The following is a 23,496-nucleotide window of genomic DNA, read 5'->3' as shown; positions in this document are numbered from 1 at the left end:
TGCCAAAATCACGTCTCCTCCTAGGTAGAACAGGAAAAGGAAAGATGTGCAGAAACATCCATGGGCATGATTAAAATAGAAGGTAGACGAATGATCACCGCCCTCTCCGCACTCCAGGCCCAGCAGGCAGAGAGGGGCAGGTCTCCGCTGAACAGTTCAACACAGTGGCATTTCCTGCATTATTGGAGAGGACAAGAAAGAAGGGAGGGGACAGACAGACAGCAGCAGACAAACTCTTCAACCCATTATTCTGGACACTAACGGATTGTTCAAAGGTACGGTTTGCAGAGTAAGTGCCATTATATAATTTCACCTCACCCTGGCCCACCAGGGCAAAAGGGCACCAGTCCAGACATGAACGATTATTACATACACAAATATCCTAACAAAGTCTCACATAATCATACAAACTAGCCCGAGCTTTCCAGGGTCTGATAGCTTCCTAACACCACTTATTAGCATTTTCAAAATGCAAGCTGTTTAACTATCAGTAGGGAGGCATCAGTGTTCCCTAGAATTCGGCCAGCTGCAGTCATCAGTTTTGCTAGGAACTCCGCATATGGTTCTGTCGACCCTTGAATGACCTTTGTTAATTGAATGTCGGCTCCTCCTCTATCTCCTATTGCCTTATTCCAATTGGCACTGTCGACCTGATCCTGCTCCAGAAACCACTTACTAGTGATACTAAGGATCTCTACAAATCTTTTAAGAATTTTTCTTACTAAGAGGAACCCCAAACTATTTTAGGAGAGCTTCCAGGGAAATAACTAACCGCCCCTTGGACATTGAATTGCCCATGATTCCCAGCTACCTACCCTTACTTGCCGGCTCACCATAGCTGGTCCTTCAGCGGTTCCTTCGTTCTTTTTCGTGCCCCACGTTGGGCGCCACCTGTCCCGACCCGCGGGATTCGTAGGCACGAAAAGAGAAGGGCTGAGGATGAAATGAGGGGCTTGAGACAACTTGACGCTAGTGCATGCTTCTTTATTTTTCCTTTTCCTTCTCTTACTTTTCCATGTCTTTCTTTTCCCTGTCTTTCTTACTTTCCTGGCCTTCTCTCTGCTCGTCTCGCAGCACTCTCCTCTCTCGTGGTTCTCCTCTTAAATCTCTCTTCTCTCTCTCTCTCTCCCGCGTTCTCCTCTTATATCCTGGTAGCTCCTCCCCCCGTACCTCCCAGTCTCATGTGATTTACAGGAAAAACCTGTGGTTCTCCGAAGGCGAAACGGTAAAGCGAAACTTAACTCATGGCACACATACGCAACATGGGACATGCTCCGGACGGCTCCGGACAAGAAATGAACCTATGGGTGTGTGAGAACCGAGCAGAGAGGGAAAAGGGCTTCTCACGATGGAAGGAAGAGCTGGATCCTTCCCCAGTGGAACTGACAGACTGGAATGAGCTACAGGGCAACTGAGTTAGAGCTCCTCATGCCATCAAGGAAGAGGAATTCCAAACAGTTGACTGTCCTAAATATTTTAACACGAGTATCAGAGTACAGGAAAGAAAGATGGGAAAATATTTTTAACTATTTGGGTAAGAGCTTCTCAAGCATGAAAAAAAGCTCAGAACCTTAAAAGAAAACACTGTCGTAAAAAATTTCCCATCTGTATGGTATTTTTTTAAAGACTCCAATCAAAGAAGAAAACATTTTTAAATAGGAAACGTATTTCTCAGCACATGTGTGATCCCTGGCCCGACTTGAGCGCTCCCAGATGAGTAGTGTGGAGGCCCCCAAGAGAATAGGCCAAACATGGCGGCTCACCTGGTAGACCGGAGTGCCTGATGGGCCTCCCACAGCGGCAGGTCAGATCCTTCTACTTCCCACCACACGGGCCCTGGGCCTGCCCTTGGCCACAGCTGTGCCCTGCTGCCCAGCTCGCCTGCTGCAGATGCCTGTCCCTGGCTTCTGGGAGAGCAGTGGACACGGACACAGCTTCCACGCATGGACACTGACCATCGGCCAACCACCAACGCAAGTTGACTGGCATAGGCCACCACATAAGCAAACACCAGATGAATGACGTCACCGCATGGAAAAATGGTCACGCTTCTGAGCGTAAGTAACATCACCAGATAACATAGACAGCAGAGTGAAAAGGCCAGATTTGCAGGTCAGACTGGCCAGTAACAGAAAGAGGCCTTCCAAATAATCCACCCTCCCAATACCTCGCCGCCTGCTGCTCACACCGCCGCTCAGGGCAAGCACCAATGGTTATCAGTGCTCTGCTTGGCAAAGGTGTCCTTGCTAAATGATAAAGAATGTGAGAAGCCCACATGGTACGCAGACCTCTCCTGCCGACCACTGCTCCCTCAGCAGTGTACCTAGTCAGTCTGCCTGCTCTGTTCCCCACTCTGGCTGTGGTGAATTCTCTCAGCCTCCCACGCTTCTTGAAACTGTACCCAGTGCTTGTATAAATAAATAAATAAATCTTTAAAAAAAAAAAAAAAAAGAATGTGAGAGGGAAGGAAAAGAAAACACGGCATTAAAAGCTTATTAAAAATGAATAAGACAATCGCTAGAATTAAATAGACTATGAGCAGGGAATTGAACAATCAACATAAAAAGGTTAATTTTAAATGGATAGGAAATAGGAAAAAAAAAAACTTCCATCTCCCTAACATTAGAAATATTCATCAAACAGAAAAAAAAAAACATTGCTGGCATCTGACCACTGAAGAGTGACGGGTGGCATGGAAGCCATGGCAGCTCTGGAACATGATTTGACAAAACATGCACATTCTCTGCCCCAAGATTTCTCAACTTCCCAGAATGTTTTGGGATGACACCTGAGCCCAGCATCCAACAGAGAAAACCCAGACCCTCCCAGGAACCCAAGGACAGAGGCGGTGCTGATAACATTCTTTTTAAGCCATATTTATGCGGGATTATAAAGATGGGGATATTTTTGTGCTAAAGTTTAAGTAAGTGGATTATTTCAAATCGCAGTCATGTCTAAGTCCAATCCTCGCAAGAGACAGCACTCGATCAGCGGCTGGCCTGTGAGTCTCTGGAGTGCTTGTTTCTCTTCTCCATGCCTCCCCTGGGTTTCCATAATAAAAATTTGCTGATGTAAAAATCAGAAAAAAACCAACACACCTTAGATTCCTTAGACAGTCCACATTTCAGATATCAACAGGGTTGACTCCCCACCAAGGGGCTCGATTCTGACTTCAAATGCTAAACTGTCAATCTATCCAACCACAAATTTTGCACACAGAAGCCATCTCAGCCTCCTCTCTCTCCTCCTGCCCACTGCACGCAGTCGAGCCTGCTGCTGGCTCCCTCCAGGCGCACATCCACACTCTGAATCACAAACCCCCGGGCCCAGAACAGTGCTGTTTTACTCCATGTCCTTATGTTCTCACGGCAAGGAGGTGAAGCAACGGATTCCCAACCAGACCCCTGTGCGTGTGGAGGGACCCCTATCTGTGTGGGTTTCCTCTGGGGACCACTCCTCTACATACCAAGAAGGTCCAGTTCTATTGTCCTGCTGGAGTGAGTGTGGGTGGGTATGACGTCCCCGGAATGGGAGGATGTCCTGGCCAGGGTGGGTCCTGCCTTGACCCTGACCACCCTCCACTCTGAGCTAAGACAAGAGGGCCGGGAATGAATGCATGAGCGAATGAGTGAATGAATGAGTGAACACAGGTGACAGCTCCACCTGAAGAGCGTTGGGTCTTGACCAAGGAGTAAGGCAATCTTTCTGTGCTCAGGAAGTTGCCATAGAACTTGACACTCCTTTGTGTCAATTAGCCTGTGATCAACCTGCTTTCACTTAAACTCCACGTTTCCAAGAACCTATCATGAGTTAAGGGCTTCCTGAGCTTTTCTTTCACATGGCTGCTCCCTGGTCATTAAGCCCCTTTCAGAGTCACTCAGCAAACCGTTGCAGAGCTCTGCTCAGGCCGGCTTTGGGCTGGGTGGGCGGTGGACAGAGGCTCCTGAGGTGTCTGGATACAGGGGTCAGCCAGGAAGCGACCCCCAGTCCAGCCCTCCCCCCACAGGCATGGGGTCATCTCCAGGCAGCCTCCTGTGTCCTCCCAAACTGTGACACACATGAATGCAGCCTCACCACACTGGGTCCACACTGACTGCCTGTGCCTGCTGGGAGCCTCCTCCCCACCTCTCAGCATGTCCAGAGATCTCCCAGAGCTGCGGCCACCGAGACATGCCCGCCTGCTCTGCAGGGCTGGAACCGCCACACACACACTGTAATGCTTCTAAATGGGGCACTGAAGCAACTGTAAAGCTCCCAGCTCACAAACAGCTGAAAGTTTCCAGGCTACGCAGGAGCGTGCGTGGAGGGACGGGGCGAGGGCAGGTCTCTGGGCCGGAGGATCCCACCTGCTTCCCTTGGGCTCACTGGGTACCCAGCATCGCTGTGTAAGTTAGGAAGAGGACCCGGGGGCATAGCAGGGGCAGTCTGCCTGCAGATTGCAAACAGCTGTGCTGGTGTCCCGGGAGGGGACGGTGTGGGCCAGTGTGGACGGGGCCTGTCCCCATCTGAGGGAAAGCCTGGGGCAGGCCCCAGACCAGGCCTGGCTGCGCACAACTGGGACTGCACGTAGCTCCCTGCACTGTGGAGGGCAGTGCCTGGCCTGTGGTGAGGCCTGCTCTTTCTCAGGGCTGAGGGAGTCGCCACCTTTCGAATGGAATGCAGTCACACCACCCGGGGCTGTTTTCTGAAGTCAGAACGGTGTGCAGAGCACAGTGCCCTCACTCAGGCCTTTCTGTCAGCCATGGCACAGAGCCCTGACCCCAGCTGCCTCGAGCTCAGTGAGTCTGCGGCAGGGTGGAAGGCTGGCTGGTGGCACCTCAGTGGAAGCAACCAGGCCCACCCAGGGGCAGAGCATCCCAGGCAGGACCGCCTTGGGCAGTGGACACAGCCGTGAGCCCCAAGGTGGCTGGGACAGCAACAGGCCCCTCCCGGTGCCCGCAAGGACCCAGGACTGCAGAGGCCGGCAGGAGCAGAGCTCTTGGGTTTGCTGCTGCTGGAATGAAGCCCCCCCATCAACATCTGCACAGGCCCCAACAAGCAGCCCTGGCTACCCATCCCCACGCACATAGCACAGCCCCAGCCACACACTGTGCCTCCAGCAGCATGTGCTGCTCAGAACCTGGACAGACCACATCCACCTCTGTGACAGCATCTGCGGCTGTGGGCATCCCTGCCCCAGCCAGCGACCTACCACCCAGGCCTATACACGAAGAGTAGATTCTTCACACACAAAATAGTGTTTGTAGCCCAGAAACAAAGCACTGCTTGACACAGGGCCGCGCCACGGCTCTGGCCTCCTGCCCGTATTCTGCGGCTCCTCTCACCAGACAGAAGCCTCCCGAGACGAGAGCGAGTTCACACTCTGGGGCTGGTGACCCCCACACTCACTGGCGGAAGCGGTTGTAGCCAAAACAAATGCAAATGAATAGTGCACTGGTGTTGAGATGGTCAGAAAACTGGGGCTAACAAAGCCACAGAGAGAAACTCCCCGCGGGGCACCTCCTGGTGCAAGCTTGGGCTGGGGACGTGGGAGATGGACACACAGACGGGCTGGGCAGTTCCCACCCACTCTCCCCACCAGGAAGGCTGAAAGTCTTCATCTACCTCACACATCCACACAACATAAGTAAACCAATCACAAAACCCTCTTGGCAGAAAAGGAGATCAAGAAGTCTTAGCAGCTCAGTGCCAAGTTCAGATGTCCCCGGAGGAACAGGGTGACTCAGCAACCGGCCATCTGGCCCGTGTGCACAACGGCTGTAGCCACAGTGTGGAGCTGGCGGGGAAGAGCAAGCAGGACAGGGAGGTGGTCAGTGAGGCTGGGCGGCCAGAGGCGGTCCGTGTGGTTTGGTACTCACTGTTCTTCTTGTACATCAGAATCTCAAAGGAATTCATCTCGTAGTTCTCAAACGTCTGCCGCACCTTCTCGATGGTATCCTTGTCAGTCAGTTCCCCGTACATGAAGCTGCAGGGCCAAAGAGCTCGGTTAATGAGCAGGCGGCACAAGCCGAGTGGCACGTGTCCGGCATCTGCTTCGCCAGCAGCAGAGCACACACACACTGCACGTATGTGCATACATACTCACGCTGCTCATGTGTGCACACATCACACATACGTGTACACATACATACTGCACATGTGTGCACACACTGCACTGTGTGTACATACCCATTACATATGTGTGCATGCATACCTGTTCACACTGCATATGTGTGCGCATATGCACTGCACGTGTGTGCACACACCACACTGTGTGCATACATGCACACTCACACTACACATGTGTGCATATGTGTACACATGTGCATAATACAACATTGCACACGTGCACTCACTGTACATGTGTGTACACATATACACAGTGCATGAACACAAACACACTGCACAAATATGCCCACTCAGGTACACACACACACACACACACTAAAACGTGCAATGAATCCTAAAAGGTTTACTGACTCAGCTAATCATCACTGAGTCCACTACTCCATCACTGTCCCACCCAAAACCAGCAGCTCAGGGACAGACACCCTAGGAACAGTAGGCTCAGCCGCGGGACCGGGCCCATGGCTCAGACTCAGTGCCTTTGCTGTGGGCCAGGAGCCCAGAGGCTGAGATAAGGTCAGAGACAGGCAAACCCGCCGAGCAAAGGAGGGAAAAGAACATTACAAGCAAGAGGCACTTGGGTGCAAAGGCAGAAGCGAGAGCTGAGGCCAGTCCTGGGAGCTGCCCCTGGTCAGTGGGAGCACAGAGAAGTGAGGGGCTGCTGGACAAGACATCGCAATGCCCCCGAGGACACATGAGGGGGCCAGGGTTGAAACAGAAGCCTCACAGGATTGGATCTGCATCTGCTGGGGCGCTGGCAAGTGACTTTGCAACACAACTCTTTCCTCTTCCGATTCCCAGCATAACAAACAGAAGGGTAGGCAAAACCGCAGGCATTTGCCAACCAAACAAGAAAAGGGTGCGACCTGGTGCTCTCAGGACCCAGCCGGGAGAGAAAGCTCGGCTAGGTCTGTGCAGCAATTTCTCCTTCCTTTCCCCAAAAATGGGGGTAGTCATTGGGTCAGGAACAATGAAGATGATAAAATCATGCAAATTCTCACTTCTACATCTCCCTGCTGCCCAGGTTTGGGAAAAAGCAGACTACACGGTACAAAAGCAGCACGGAGAGAGAGACAGAGATAGAGACAGAGAGGGGGAGACAGACAGACAGGTTAGCTGATCTGAAAAGCTCCTCCCTGCTGTTCCTGGCTGGGGTCAGGCACAGGGAAACAGCCAGGACTGGTCAACCTCTGGCCAGGTTGGCCAGCCAAGGGTGCACCCCAAGGACCCAGACTCCTAAGGGGCTGAGAAGTGACAGGAGCCAGAGGGTGCTGAGCCCGAACCTCAGGGCCCCACACCCTGCCCACAGGGCTGCTACCCACCTCCAAGGGCACCTCGGAGGCCCTTTAAGAGGCCTTTCCCACAGTCCCCCTCTGTTGTACTTGCCCCCCAGAGGGCTACGCACACATGCTCTGTGGACGAAGGTGGCTGGAGGTTGCTGCAGGGGCTGGGAGTATCTTTATTCTTTCAAGGGGAGGTAGGATTCATTTAATTTTGTGGGCTCCTGTCCCCCTTTTTCTGCTGAGCTATGTACTCATTGAAAGCAGCTAGCAGTTCTTTAGAATCTCCTCTCTGGCCAAGTCTAGCTTCACTCAGATGCTGCAGGTGGACACCCCCAGTGTGTGACCTCAGGGGGACATTCCACAAACACTGCAGCCCCCACCCACTGCCCAGCTACCTTCAGAAGAGAGCGCACCTGGAAACCTCTGTAAATATGCTTCCGTAAAACCATTTTCATTATTCTGAGAAAAAAGTGTGTGTTGGGGGGTGGGGGGAGCTTTTCTAAGGCCATGGCCGAAGGAGCTGTGGTCAGTACCCCAAGTCTGAGTGAGGGCACTGGGGTCAGTACCCCAAGTCTGAGCAAGAAGCCACACAGACCCTGGGACTGGAGAACAGTCCCAGGAATGAGGTCCTGTCTGCAGTTCCCTGGCTCTGTTTCCCAGGGTTCTACCTCCTAATCAACTTAATCATCTCAGAGGTCATTTCCTTTTCATTTAAGTGATTTAATCTCCTCGCTTTCACATAATTTCGCCTACAACCTCAGAAACCTTTGAGTTCCCACTGAATTCCCCAAGCTTTCCGTTCTCCCCGTACCCCCAACGGCAGGTTTCTCTGTGGTGGGGACCAAGTTTTAAGTTTGTTTTTTGTTTCCCAGCACAGTGCCTGGCCCAGAGACAGATTGCAGTAAATATTCCAGAATGAACATGATCCCCAGCCTGAGTCAACCATTTTTTTTTTCAAAAGGCAGCAGGATGGATGGCCCCACGGCCACCCAGATGTGATACCTGCAGGTGCTGCTTTTCTGCATCACCTCCGCCCGGTGGTAGCCAGACAGCTTGCAAAACCCATCATTGCTGTACACGATTGGCCAGTCCACGATCTGGGCATTCCCCAACACGAAATTGGTGTCTGTCAAAAAAAGAAGCAGAAGGTGTCAGCATCCCACGAGACTCAGTGAGGACAGCAACAAAGCCCACCGGGCTGGTGCTCGCTGCCCTGCAGACAGCCCCTCCACAGAGCCCAGCACCAGGGGAGGGATCAGAGCAAGCAGCTCGAGTTGAGAGCTACATGCTAACATGACTGAACCCCAAGAAGCTGGCAAGGGAAGCATGTACCCAACCCTACAGCAAGCTGGCAACTCCACTGAGACAAACCCAAACCCTGGGGCTACATCTCCAGGGAAGAACAGCGGATCCCTGATTCCCGAAAATTCCCATGATGCTTAGGAAAGACCCACATGAGCTCCTGGCTTCTCACCCCACAAGAAACTCAGAGCACTCACTTTCACAAAACTCAAACTGGAAAACAGCTCAGTGCTGGTTTTGTAGCAGCCGGTCCAGGGTGTCCAGGGCCACACCCCAGCAGCAGAGACCCCACACACACACCTGGCCTGGAACTGCCTCCTACAGGCTGGAGTGTCTTCATGCTCCCGCTTTTACAGATGTGCATGTGGGGTTACATTGGGTGGGAAATTTGGTCTGGCTTACCAGGTTGTTTTGGGATCTGGGATTGCTCGGTTTTTCCGTGTACATGAATGATCATTACTGCTTCCCTTGGGCCATATCCACTTACAAAAGCTTTCCTGGGAACCTCTACTTTCTGAGAGTGGGGGGTATCTGTATACTGATAGAACAGAGCAAGGGAGAACCCAGAAGAAATTCCTCCTGGGCTCCATTCAGCAGCTAAGCCTTATAGGTCTCTGGCCTAAAGCTACAAATGGGTTGGCTGACCCTGGTCAGCTTGTGTTATCATTATCGGAGGAGGAGGCCACGTGAGCAAGAGCCACTGACAAGGCGCACACTCTAGAGAGAGGCCTGCGCAGCAAGGCAGTCACCAGATGCCCCCACAGCAGGGCTATCAGAGCCCCAGCAAGACGCTCATAGGACAGAGCCTTTTTGTGGGCTCTGAGACCACCTGGAGTGGTGCGGGGGGCTCCCAGCAGCCACCACGCCCTCAGCCGCAGGAGCAAAGGCTGGTGCTGGGTGGAAATCCTTCCACTTCTCACACAGCTAAGATCCCAAGTCTCACGCTTTTTGTGCCCAGGAAATTGATCTTTTCTTTACCAGACCTTAAATGACGCCAATAACTTCCAGCACTTAAAGCCTTTGCTGTCTCAGCCTGTCTCTATGTTCTCCATGGCAGCCGCCTGTTCCCCCTCAAAAAACAAGAAAGAAAAATATCCCCTTCCTTTGTAACAAGCGGTGGGGGAGGGGGACAGGCGGCGTTTATTTATGGACACGCCACAGAGCAGGCAGAGGAGACCACGGTGCCCTTGCTTCCCTGCGAGTGGATGGTTCTGCACAACCACCAGCGCTCACAGCGTGTGGGGCCGCCCCTGCCACCTGCGGAGGAGGAGGAGAGAAGGGAACTGAGGACAGTGAGCCCCTGACAAGGAACACAGAGCACAACTTACATGAAGTTAACCCACAAAACTGCTAATTTTATAAACATGCTTTCAGTGAAACTCGACAGCCTGTCCCTCCCCATCTCTCCCCAGACTCGTCAACACTTCTGCAGAGCCCAGGAGGCCAGAACCCAGGGAAGCCCAGCTCATGAGAGTGGCCCCTACACTCGAGGAGCTCCTAAGGACAAACCAAGGCAGGGAGCCGGAAAGAAGGCAGTTTGCTCTGTTGTAAGAGCTAAAACTTTCCTGGGAACCTTATATATGGATACTTTCGATAATTAAATACTCTATGTTCTGACTATATATATATTTTTTAAAGATTTATTTATTTATGCATACAGGAGCTGGGGCACAGGCCAGAAATGTGGGGGGTGAGAGGATTCACCAGAGACAGAGTGGGGAACAGAACAGGCAGACTGACTGAAACACACTGCTGAGGGGAGCAGCGGGCAACACAGGAGAGGTCTGCTTCGCCATGTGGGTTGCTCTCTGGTTGGATGGTCTGTCTGGACCTGCAACACCTGGGAAGGAAGAATGAGATTTAGAGACATGTCAACGCCTAAGCCGAAACAGTACAGTTGACACAAAGGTGCCCACTGCAGAGTGACCGTGTGATGCCTGCTGTTAGTGACTGGAGGGCTGGAGGGAGGAGGGAACCTTCTTGCAGAGGACGCAGCAGGAGCAAAGGCCCAGCAGCGCAGAACACATGGCAGACGGGTGAAGACAGGCAAGGGCACTGGAAGCTGGCAGAGAAGCTGCAGACCAGACTGGGGAGGGCCAAGAATATCTAAGATCTTCATGCTGGAGACAAAATAACCCTCGCGTGGGTCGTCTCTTCTTGAATAAACTTACACTTCTTAAACCCAGCAAGGAAGCCTTAAAAGAAATAAAAGACTTGCAAATTACTCCAAGTGTATTTGAAGTCTAGTCTGTTTAACTCTCTCCTGTTGACTCCTGAAATCGCAGTTAATTTCCCTCAGAAGACCAGGAGCAGGAGGGGAAACTGAATTTTTTCAAGGCTAATGCTCCACTAAGACTATGTGGTAAGAGGCCAGAGAGCCAGTTTTCAATAAAGGTTGGACTGCATATGTTTATTTTCTTCCCTAAGTCCCACTAAAATAAAAGCCAATAATTAAAAAGGCAAAAATCCACCAAAAAAAGAGTAAAAAGTGACAATGGCAAAAGCAGAAATAATATAGGAGACAGAGGAAAACTTTTATCCCTAATATAGAGAGTCAAGGGATATTACATCCATAGAACAAGCACCAGATGCTATTACAACAGAGAGAGAGAATAGAGCTGCTGTAGATACAAAGGAACAACTAAATATTCAGCACGAAAGTTGGAAGTAAAATAAAGTCCCACAGGGAGTAGAACAGAAAGATCAAGAGACAGAAATATTTTTAAATAAGAAGAAGACACAGAGGATGATCCAAGACAAACAAAATGTGTCCTAATGAGGAGAGAGAAGAATGGTGAAAGGTCAGAAGACTTTCTTTTTAATTTAAGGCAACCAGTTGTGAGGGTAAATAAAGATATCTTCAGCTATACAAAGCCCTGGGAAATTGATTTCCCACATAGTCTTTCTCATAAAGTCACTTCAGGATGCATATCAGCAAAATGAGAGAGTAAAACAAAAAAAGAAGGGACCTGGGGGAAAGCGGCTGCAGGTGTAGAGAGCGGAGGAGGAAGTTAACATTCAAAAGGGTTCAGTGAACAGAGGTTCCAGAAGGCGATCCTGCAGGAGGCCAAGACCTGATGATTCTTGATAATTTGGAACAATACAAATGGTGAGTAAGGGCATAAAATGGGGGTCACCGAGAGGAAAGAGATTAGAAACAGCAAAGAAAACAAGAGCTATGCAGGAAGGGAAACCAAGTCACTGCATCCCATGATTGCCATTGTGATGTAAGCACCTCCCGAATTTTTTAAATAAAAATATAGTCAGAACAGGGCCTCCCTGATGGTGCAAGGGGTTAAGCACTGCACTATGAAGCAATCCGCAGCCTCTGCAGCACGAGTTCAATCCCCGGCCAACCAGAGAGCAACCCACATGGCGAAGCAGACCTCTCCTGTCTTGCCCGCTGCTCCCCTCAGCAGTGTGTTTCAGTCCATCCGCCTGTTCTGTTCTCCACTCTGTCTCTGGTGAATCCTCTCACCCCCCACATTTCTGGCCTGTGCCCCAGAATGCATGCATAAATAAATAAATCCTGTATGCATAAATAAATAAATCCTGTATGCATAAATAAATAAATCTTTTAAAAATACATATATATATATCATCAGAACATAGAGTATTAATTATCAAAAGTATCCATAAAAAACCTCATCTATTCTGACACTGTAGAAATACAAATGATATGTTTAGAGATAAAGGGGAGAACAATTGAGAGAGAGTATCCAGGGATGATATAAAAATGTGTAAATGTTTTACTGAAAGTCACAAAGATAATCAATAAGGGATTAACAGAACTATGTTAGCAGGCAGGGGAGGGAGGAGATGAGCTCGAACTGAGAGAACAGACAACATCTAAAACTGATGAACAGAAATAGCTGTGATGCCTGTTATTTAAAGACGAGGCAGAAACCACCAGAAGAAACAGTTACAAGAACATGTGGTCTCTGGTGAGTGGGATGAGCTAAGGGAAAAGGTCCTGTTTAATCATGAACCTATATTACTTCAATAAAAAGTATATCCTTGGGGCCTCCCTGGTGGCACAACGGGTTAAAACACAGCACTTTGAAGCTGTCCACAGCCACTGCAGCACGAGTTCGATCCCCAGCCAGGGAGCAGCCCACATGGCGCAGCAGACCTCTCCTGTCTCACCCGCTGCTCCCCTCAGCAGTGTATTTCAGTAGATCTGCCTGTTCTGCTCCCCACTCTATCTCTGGTGAATCCTCTCACCCCCCACCTCTGGCCTGTACCCCAGCTCTTGTATGCATAAATAAATAAATCTTCAAATAAAAAAAAGTACATCCTTAATTTCTGATGAGTTTAATAAGATGAATGTATGGATTGAATTGTTTATTTACTGAGAAATGAGAGAATGAAAAATTCCAAGCTCCAGATCTCACTGCAATTTCCCACAAAAGACTTGTGATCTCCCTTTGAAGATAGTCATCTCTGCTCTGGTACCCCTAACCCCCAGTGCACCCCCAGCACCACCACCACTTCCCCCACCCCTGAGCCCCAGAACATGGCACAACTCTGGGAAAACCCAAGTCCAAGCAGCTTCTTGGCTTGAACGAGGGCACAGACAGCCAGGCTGTGCAGGAAGAGCACCATCAGCCTAGGGACTGTCCACATGGGAGGAGTCTCACCCCAGGATTCAAAACTCCAAACTAGCTCCCGCTCACTGCAAACCTGAGCAAGAAATCCAAGCGTCCAGGGAGCACGGCAGCCACGGGGGTGGGAGGAACAGGGATGTTCCTCCTGCTGGTGCTTGGAGGGACAGAGAAACCTCTCCCCTTCCCCACCCAGCAGGTCAGGAGCAGGGTGCCTCAAGCCCCAAGCCCACTGACCAGCCTGCTGAGAGGCACCTGATTGGAGCCAGGACAGCACCCTTCCTTCCCCGCTCCCGCCCCCAGCCCGAGGCCCATTCATCAGTCTGGCCTGTGAGCTCAGACACCACTGCAGCAACTCAGCACTGAGAAGCAGGCAGAGGCTGGTCTCAGGAAGGCCAGGCAGGCGATGTGGGCAGACTCAGTGGGCCCGAGAAGCCGAAGAGAACCCTGTAAACTCAGCAGCCTTGGAGACCCCGCAATCAGTGCACCTAGGTGGCCTCAGAGACCCCTGCAAGCCCAGCCAATTGTCAAGAGATGCAAGGGGGAGACCCCCAACAGCCAAGCTCCCCTATTCCCACTGTACTCATATGAGTGCCTGCTTCTTGCTCCCTCAGTGGCCCCCACTTGGGACCCCTCTGTGCTCAGAGAGCCTTCCTGCCCTTCTTCCTACCTCCCTACCAATAAATCACTGGCTCTTTGTGACTTTGGTCTGGGCGTTGATTTCTTTCCTCTCAAAGGTAAGAACAGATAAAGCACCATCCTGGGGTCCTCAGACTCCAGCTGCTCCCCAAACCCCAATTCACCCTCATTCCTACAACACAAGGGCACCCTTCTGTGGTGGGGGAAGAGAGAGATGTTCTCAATTCCCTTCAATGTCTAAGATACAAATAACTGCCCTGAAAACTACCTTCCAGAACAATCTGCTCATATATGGGGCTGCTGTGCCTATACTCTATCATGTGCTACATCATCAGGGCACAAGGGCACCCACATCCCAGTGTTCCAGGGGTTCATGACACTGGACACCACCTGTGATATTTACCTGGACCAGGCACTGGACCTGGTCTTTACTGTATATGACCGAGGGTTATTGTAAGCTTTGCAGAGCATTGTGCAGGCCACTGCTATGCCGAGTGGAGGTGAGTGCGGGACATCACCATCTACTCGTGAGAAAACTGGGCCTGGGGGAGCCATTGAGGTACAACAGGAGGGACTGGGATGTGAGCGGGGGCCATCTGACGTCAGAGTCCACATATTCCATCATCTCCTTGATCCATCGAGTACTTAACTCAGGCCATTTTGACAGGACTGTCCATGACAGTTTTGGACAGCCCCAGGAAAATACTAAATCTAAGGAGACCTTGTGTCGGCGAGTCATCGGGACGATTATTGCCATCACAGGTCACTCCTCCCCTGCGGCCACCGGGACACCCTGGTATGTGGTCCCACAGTAGAAGCGTCTGTTCCTCCTGAAGGGCTTGGCTTCTGTCTGCCTGCAAGTCTGCACACTCTCCTCACTAGCAAATGCTCCCCTCTTCCACCTAAAACTCAGTGCGCTGACCCAGGTCTCCAACAGCCCCATTTCCACATGGAGACAGGAGGGAGCAGAAGGGGGTGGGAGTGGGGTGGAGGGGCTTTGTCCAGCCCCACAGAACACAGGGGCTGGCACCTTGAAGGTGTGCACGGCCCTGGCTGTGTCCACAAACTGAGAGGCCTCCCTGTGTCCCGTGGCTTCTTCGAGGGTCCAGAAGTTCCCAAGTGCGGGGGTGAGCCTGTACCAAAGCCCAGATCTGAGACCAACTTGGGGGTTCAGGCAAATGTCAAGGTGGGGGGGGGGCTGCAGGGCAGTAAGAGCCTGATTAGATCAGGACACACACATACACACACACACACAAACATAAACACAGAGCATGTGCTGGAGGGGCATGGCATCACGTTCTGTCCAAGTGACGAGGACAGGATATAAGCCCACGGATCAGTTGGCTTCCCAGTGACCAGCAGACCAAGGGCCACTGCCAGGGACCTGAGGAAGTTGGTGGTACAATAAGGCCCAGGGGTCACACAGGAGCTTGCTCCTCCCGCAAGGCACCCTGGAGAAAAGCAGCAGGGTGGGGAGAACTGGGATCTGAAGGTAACGCAGGCTGCGTTACCAGGAAAGACTGTTTATGGAAGAGCTTGAGAGCGTGGCTGGGAAGGTCAGGGTTGCCCTGAGGGCATCTGCCCTGCCTGCTGAGCTGGGGAGAAAGAGGTGTCTTGTTCAGGGAGCAAAGACTTGGCCCCATGTGGGTCTGAGTAAATTTGCCACCAGGCCTGCAGACAGATGTCTTCCTTGAGGACATACGGACTCAGAAGGTGGGACCACCCCCCCCCACCAAGCTAGGGAAAGCACCCCCTCCCCATCCCATTCCAGTGCAAGGACTCAGGATGGCGACTTAGCAAGGCTGCTTGGCTCCTCTGGGTGGCTGGCGACAGGCCCGGCGGTGAAGATGCCAGATAGAGAGCCCAGGTAGAGCCAAGCCGAGGGCGTGCAGGGATTTACTCTTTCCCAGCGTCAGCGAGTGGAAACTTACTCTGGGACCAAGCGAGACTCAATTAGGTAAGTCACCCGCTGTACCCACGATTGCTCAGGTCGGCATCAGAACCAGCCTGATCCGGACATAGGAGATCTGGAGTTGAAACCCCGCAGTATTCGAGCACCCGCCATCTGCGTCAGTGCGACCACACGTGTTAACTCACTGGGCCGTCAGCCCTGAGGTGGGCGGGCACCAGCACTACCCATTTCTATAAATACAGTCAGGGGCTGGGCAAATGGAAGTGACTTTTCCTAGGCCCTGAGCAGAGCATGGGGCGGCCAACGCTGTTAGCCAGGATGTCCAGAGAAAACAGTACCAGTAAGATATATATATAGATATGTGTATAAAGAGATTTATTAATAATATAGCATGCGTTTAATAAAATAGTCATAAATATACATGTATATACATAAAGAAAGAGGCTTAGAAGGAGTGGGCTGATGTGATTATGGAGGCCGACAAGTCTCGAGGTCTGCAGTCAGTGGCTGGAGGCCCAGGAGAGACGGCCTGTCCTTCCAGCTGGAGCCTGCAGACCTGTGCCCCGGGGCTGTGACATGTTAGTGCCGTCTGCAGGCTGGCAGGCTTGAAACCAGGAGTAGCTGAGGATTCAGTTCAAACCTAAAGGCTGGGAAAAAACATTGTCCCAGCTCGAAAGCAAAGAAACACCCTCTTATTCAGGGAAGGGCTGTCTTCTTGTTCCATTCAGGCCGTCAACTGATTGGGTGAGGCTCACACACTCAGGGAAGGCAATCTGCTTCACTCGGTCCACCCATTCAAATACTAACTTCATCCAGAAGTACCCAGAAAGATGTCTGAACAAATATCTAGGCCTCCCCATAACCTTGTCACAAATCATCACAAACACCAAAATCAATATTTTTAACTAGATAATGTTCTATAACCATATTAGAGTGAGTGGCAGAGTCTGCCATGCCCCAGAGGCTTCAGAGCCCCAGGGCAGACCAGGGAACCTCCCTAATGCTCTGTTTTGACAAATGGTTTTCATGAGGGTGACATTTCTGCTTCTACGCCAGAAGTCCCCACTGACAGGAGGAGGTGACCCTGGCCCCAGAAAGGAGGGTTGAAAATGAGTCATTTGGTGGTTACTTCCACCTCCCAAGCAGATGGAGCTGGCCATGAGGAAGGATCTACAGCCAGAGCAGCTGCAGGCATGCCTGGGCCTATCAGCCCTGCCGGTGCCCCGGGGACAGGAGTGACGGGGATGGGAGCAGCTTGTCTCCCTGGGACACCCAGATCCCACCTTGCAGGCCCCCCCCTCATCTGCTATCAGCCAAGCACCTTGGTCAGGAGGTCAGGAACTCTTGGTCTATGAGGCTAAGCCCAGGCTCGCAAGGGAGAAGATGGCGGCACCAGGCCAGTGCTCGCAGCCTGGCAACTGGCAGGCCACGCTGCACAGAGGCCCGCAGGGAGAGGAGGTGGGGTGGTGGCCCTGTGCGGCCATGAGCACCAAAGCACCAGGACCCAGCATTGAGAGGGCACCGTCTTCCGGCCTCCGCATGGCCAAGTCACCTGGGGAGTCCGTGGAGAGTACACCCGGGGAAGGAGCACTCCAGGGGCTTTCTCTGTGTTCATCACTGTCTCTCTTCTGTGGCTGAAAATAGGCCTGACTAACCCTAACCGTGACTCAGCCCAGGCCCTTGGCTCCACAAGGCATGGCCATGACCAGCTGAGATCAGCACGAGCCCCACTGAGCCCCCTTCACCCGCGCTGGCCAACCTCTCCCCTGGAGCCCGGGTGGATCTGCGGTTTTCTCCAACCGAGCAGAGTGGACACCAGGCCGGCCCAGACCCAAGCGAGGGCCTGGGGCATCTGCCTCTGCAGGGGTGCAGAGAGGCCACGCTGGGCACGTGGGCACCACCAGCAGAACACCCCTGAGAGCAGCCTGAAGATGTGGGGAAGCTCCGAGAAGCCAATCAGCACTGAGGTTTAAGGACTCCCTACTGGTTACACCCCCACCCCCCCCCACCCCCCCCCCCCCCCCCCCCGCTCCCAGCCCCTGGGGCTCCTGAGCACATTTGCAGAGACAGGAAGTTGGTTTCAGGGGGCTGTGTGGGCCCAGGAAACTGTGGCCCTGGCCACTCAGCCCTGTGGGCCTCACTGGGGACAGACTCCTCTCTTTGCTCCTGGCAGCAATAAAACCTGACTCTGAGATTCTAGATGCACTGCAAAGAGCAAGCCAGGCACGCCTCTCGACCCTGCCACACCCACGTGGCTGGCGCTGCCGCTACCTTGAAATGTCACGTCACTAAACACCAGGCTAGAGTAGAAACACCTTCTCAGCATAACTAAGTGGCCAGTGGTAGTCACTTGGGGCAGGCGGACATGTGTGCTGGGTTCTGCTGCTCGGAGACTGTTGGATTTGGACATAGGATGCAACATGTGACAGTAATGTAAAAAAAATGTTGTCATGGGAATAACCTTATATATACATGTCTTTGGTTATAAAATAAATTTTAAAATTATTTATTTTATTTATATGTGCCTTTGGAATCCTTAAAATCCAGGTGAGTTATGATGTTAAAGATACAGACAGAGGCAGAGATATGTAGATGATACAGGTGCAGGTAGACACACACACACACACACACACACACAACTTTTGCAGGGAGACTGTTACCGTCAACTAGAAGCCACAAGTCTGCCTCTAATTCACATTTTCTGTAACGATCAAGGGCCCTCTACACTGCTCAGTAAAATGTGCAAGTTCGACCCACTTCTCTGGCCATGATTCATGGGCACTCATCTGAGAGTCCCTACTCTCTGGATCTTCCATGGCAATTAGCTAGAGCCTACGGCCTCCCTCTGATGCCCCTTGACCCCCTGAGGGTCTTTGGCCACAAGAGTGCAAGCAATTAAATGGAAGGTTTCCTAAATTCCACCTTCCCGGGCCCTGACAGCTTTCCCTGGTTGGGTTCCCACAATAAAAGCAGGAAAGGTTGCCCTCCCCACCTGAAAGTCTGCACCGAGGGGGCCGGGGTCAGAGCGCGCTGCGGTACTGGACCCGGCTGACCACCCCAGGCTTGCCATTTGCCCATAAAGAAGAAAACCTAGATATCCTAAAAAGAAATTATTGGAAAATTGCTTTTCATCATAATTACCACAAATAACAAAGGAGAAACTAACTAAAGCAATGAGTTAGCAAAGTGACTCACTCTTGGGCAATTATACAGCTAAACGCTGCATTCGGCAAGCAGTTCCCACAAATGTATTGTTCCCTGCCAACACTGGTTATTTAGAGGCTGCAGTGAATATTTCACAAGCTGCCTCTAATCACGCCAGCTATCTCACTTAAAAGAGAACATTCTCCCTGCCACCTGCAGGGCTATCGATTACTAAGGAGACCAGGCTCTTGCAAAAAGCAAGTTTGAAGAAAATATGGCTCCTTTCCTTCAAAACAACAGAAAAGTAAGTAATGACTGAGATGAATGATGAAAACAAGAAGTTTGCAGAGAAACAGCCGGCAAAGACGGGAAGCAGCAGCTTGAGGAGCCTAAAGCTAAATCATATCCAGACCAGGAGTTAATGTTTTAAAAATTAAAAAGATCAAGATTTGGCAAGACTGGGGAACATTGGGGGGGGGTGGGGGGGAGAGCAGCAAAGCAGAAAGCAGTTTGCTGCACCCAAATAAGACAGCAAGACAGTCAGTATCATCAAAAGTCATTTCGTGGCTCGACTGCACTTTCCACAAGAAATTCCACAAAAATGACTCCTCTAAGTTGTCAAGGACGCAACCTGCACATCACAAACTGAATTCCCGAGAGAGTCAATCAGTATTTGCTTTGTCTCTGATTTTAATATCCTATGAAATACATTTTTTTATTAAGTCAGTAAATTACAACGGGAGAGAGATTTCAATTTCAAAAGCAACTCAAGCAGTTCATTGGCCAGGAGGCCAGCCAGGGGCACAGTCTCTAAGCCTGAGTTTCACCTGCACTCACATCTGCTCTCAGGCCTTTGGAGCACTGGAAAGGGGTGAACTGGCTTCACAAGCACTAGTGGGGAGACTGAGACTACACACAAAGCTGGTTAGTATCAATATTTTTTAATTACACAATGACATTTTACTTAGTAAGTGAGCTCAGTGATAAGGCTGAATTACTGCTACAAAATATTTATTTGCTAAAAAGTGGTGCAATCAATTAGCCAATCAGGTGTTTTATTCTAATTTGTATAGTCATCCTAATTTCTTGATTGAAGTATAGCTCACATACAGCACCGTGTTAGTCTCAGGTTACAACCCAGTGATCTGACACGTGTGCATAAACAGCAAATAACCACGAGTCTACTCTCCCATCTACTCATGGACACTTTCTGAATTTGCAACACGACCTGGTGCCTATGGAGCCCTGCTTTTATACTATCTCCTGGGGTGGGGGGGGGCAGTGGGGAATGAGTCATAATAACTCTCAAAGTACTTCTGTATGTCTTCTAGGCACTTTGTACAAAACAGCGAATAAAAATGTACTCCTGGAACTCAAAAACCAAAACAGACTCAAAGTAAGCAGGACAGAAATATTAAGTGGTACAGAAAAAGGTTTTTATGTTCGCTTTACGTTTGCCTCCCAGGAAGTAGCTTGGTGGGGGTGGGATGGGGAGCTGTGGGGGAAATCTCAGAGAAGCGCAGTGGAATACAACAAACACCTGAGTCTTTGCTTTGCCAGATGTGCTGGGAGGGCGGGGACACATCTGTGTTATATCCAATTGAAAGCCACGCACTGCTTCCTCCAGCTTTATCTGCTCCCACCCTGCCACAGCCCACAGGCCAGAGCGGACAGTCAGCCTATGCCCCACAGCCGGGGCAGACCCATTGGATTCTCTCTCCAGTACAAGCCCCAGGCACGAAGCAAGCTAAGAGCCTCCAGCCACGTGTGTTCTGGTGAGTAAGTTGAGAAACACACAGACAGAGACACTGAAGAATGAGAGAGAACGGAACAGACAGACAGGCGGTGGAAGTGATAGACAGGCAGAGACTACAGATGACCTCACACGGCTAACAGGGGCAGGTGGCAAGACGACAGGCAGGCAGTGTGAGGAGAGACGGTGGACAGTGATAGGCGACAAGGACAGGGGTGGCGAATGCACAGAGATGCGGCAGGAAGACACTAGGATGGAGAAAGGAGAGGCAAGAAGGCTGGGTGGAGAGCACAGACAGGGCCCCAGGCCAAAAGACCTGGAGGAACTTGAGCCACACTGAAGAATGCACCCCAGAGCCAGAGCCCAGTGCCAGATCTGGTGCAAATGCCAGGTCAGCAGGCCAGGGCGGAGGAGACAGTGCGAGGCTGAAACCAAGAGCCGGAGGGAGAAGAAAACCTGAAAATCTCAGAAGAAGATGCTGCCAGGGAAGGCCAGAGGTAGGGACTGGCAGTGGGGAGCAAAGGCAGTTTAAGTGAGAAGAGAATGGTGCTGTCAATTTGTGCATTGGGACCAACAAAGTTGGGGGGCCCCAGTGACCTGGCCCACATCCCCAATAAAAACCTAACTTAGTCACACTCACAGGCCATACCTCACTGCCAAGCAGCCCAGGACACAAATCGCAACCCAACCTGGTCCTAGAGAGGCTGGGGAAGACCCGCCTGGCCTCTCCCAGGCTCTACGGAGTTCACTGCCTGAAGCCTGGGGAAGAGCTCCCACTTGTGAGCCAAGCCCCGGCCCCTGGATGCTGCCCTTAAGCACTGCAGCAAACTCATTATGAGTCATTTTTGTTTTGTGAGAACAGGGAAGAGTCATGTGGCGCAGTGGGCAACACGCAGCCCCTTCTGGGCCAGGCGGGCAGGGCCCAGGTGGCATCTCACCGGACAGAAGCGTGACCAGAATCGAAGCCTCCACGTCCCCGAAAACCACCCATTATCATCCCCAAACAGCAGGCTGAGCACACGCAGTTATTTCCCTGTTCTTGAAAGGGGAGAACAAGTAACTGAAAAATTAAGACTCTAGCCCACAACAACAGCGAGAAGCCCAGTGGGCACAAGCTCCATCCATTTCTGGAAGGTGAAAGCCGGCGGAGGCTGATGGCAACCCAGGAAGCCACAGCTTTGAAATCCCTGCGGGCAAAGCTGAGTGAGGGAGCCACGGCCAGCAGGTCCCTGAAGACACACGGGCACTAAGAGGTCAGCACCCTGGCAGGCAGGAGCTGGGTGTGAGCGGACCCGACAGTGGCCGGGGCCCCGACCAGCCAAGGCTCAACCTGTGATTTTCGACTCTAAGAAGGTGTAAAATCTCCACATGCACCTTCGGCAGAGCCCTCGAGTGTGGAGTTAGGGCACCGTGGCTGTCACTTCCAGTGCTGGGTAAGCCACCCTAGATACTCTACACGTTCCTCCACACCGGCCTCACGGTAAGTGATGTTACCCAGCCGGAGGCTGAGCACCCTGCAGGCTGGGGAGCTGAGCCACAATGGCCAGTAGGTTTGGAATTTACATGCACCTTCAGCTCAAACTATTTTCAACTGATGCGCCATTTATTGGGACTGACACTAAGGAAGACTGCAACGCGAGGTCTAGAAAGGAAAGGGTCCCACACTTGATACCTGCTCCTCCAGCCATGCCCCTGGCCACCTGGCATTGACCCCATAAGTCAAGAAAGTCTGGAACCGCCTGGAAAGACTGATCCTCCAACTACACTGTCATCAGGATGGCCTGCGGGGTTAAGAAAACACAGGTAAGCTTCGATTCACCAGGTAGGAGGTGGGGCCCCAGAATTTGCACTAACATGTTCCTAGAACATCTACTAGAAATAAACCAAAGGCAATTTCCTTAACCCCTTCGAACCTCGGTTTCTGTGCTTATAAATCGGGACTGTGAGAAGGGTCATGGGAGGAGGCGGCATGTAGCGCCTCTGGCACACTGCACACAGGGAGAAAGGCCATCTCACCTGCCCAAGGTCACGACTAGAACCGATGATGACAGTGGATGCTTACAACTAGCCTCAGCTGACTTCTTCCACCTCCGGTAAACGCCTAACTTATTTATGGTCTTTCTGGACTTCTGAGATTATAAAAAAGATGAAAGAACGGAGGCAGCTAGGGCAAGTGCAAGCTGCCTGCCTCAGGCTGGACGCAGGTGTTCCCTGCTGTGTTGAGAGGTGTGCCCAAAGGGCACCCCCACACCAAGCTTACCCAATGATGGAAACGGGTGTGGACAAAGGCTGACAAAGGACTTCATCTAAAGAACAAGTAACTGGCTTTAAGGGCCAAAGTCTTGAATGGACAATGAGGGCAGGACATAAAAGAACGAATCACAAGGGCAGGGGCACAGGCAGGGGTGCGTGGTGATCCTGCTGGGGTGACAGAGCATTTGCCAATACCTGAGGTGTAAATTCTCCCACTGTGGCAGGATTCCCACTCCCCAGTGCCTGAGCTGAGGATAGGGGAGAGAAGAGCAGAATGGGACCCTGAGAGGTTGTACAGTCAACTTCAGACCGCCTAGCACAGCACCGAGGAACATCAGGAGCGATTCCCTCGCAGAGGATGCAACTCCAGGCAGCTTCACTCCTACCCAAGAGTGAACGGGGAGGCAGCCTTTGACCACGCGGAAACCATTAGCCGGTCACCCATGACCTTGAATGGAGGAAACTAGAATACTTTCCACTAACTCCCTCCTGTTCCAGGTG

General features: G+C 51.6%; 1 protein-coding gene across 1 annotated transcript in view; it reads right to left on the bottom strand.

Annotated features, from left to right (window-relative positions):
- The window catches only part of KCNH1 (potassium voltage-gated channel subfamily H member 1), a gene marked incomplete at both ends in the record, with an annotated part of 143,959 nt that overhangs the window by 108,682 nt on the left and 11,781 nt on the right, over nucleotides 1-23,496 (bottom strand). The window contains 2 exons of the mRNA XM_084245500.1: nucleotides 5,859-5,965; nucleotides 8,391-8,514. Of these exons, the coding sequence (XP_084101626.1) occupies nucleotides 5,859-5,965; nucleotides 8,391-8,514 (231 nt within the window). The remainder of the gene's footprint in view (nucleotides 1-5,858; nucleotides 5,966-8,390; nucleotides 8,515-23,496) is intronic.

Source organism: Talpa europaea, assembly GCF_964194135.1.
Source record: "Talpa europaea genome assembly, chromosome: 10".
Classification (NCBI taxonomy): Eukaryota; Metazoa; Chordata; class Mammalia; order Eulipotyphla; family Talpidae; genus Talpa; species Talpa europaea.
Note: the sequence above shows the minus strand (reverse complement) of the source record. Positions and strands in the feature narration are given on the sequence as shown.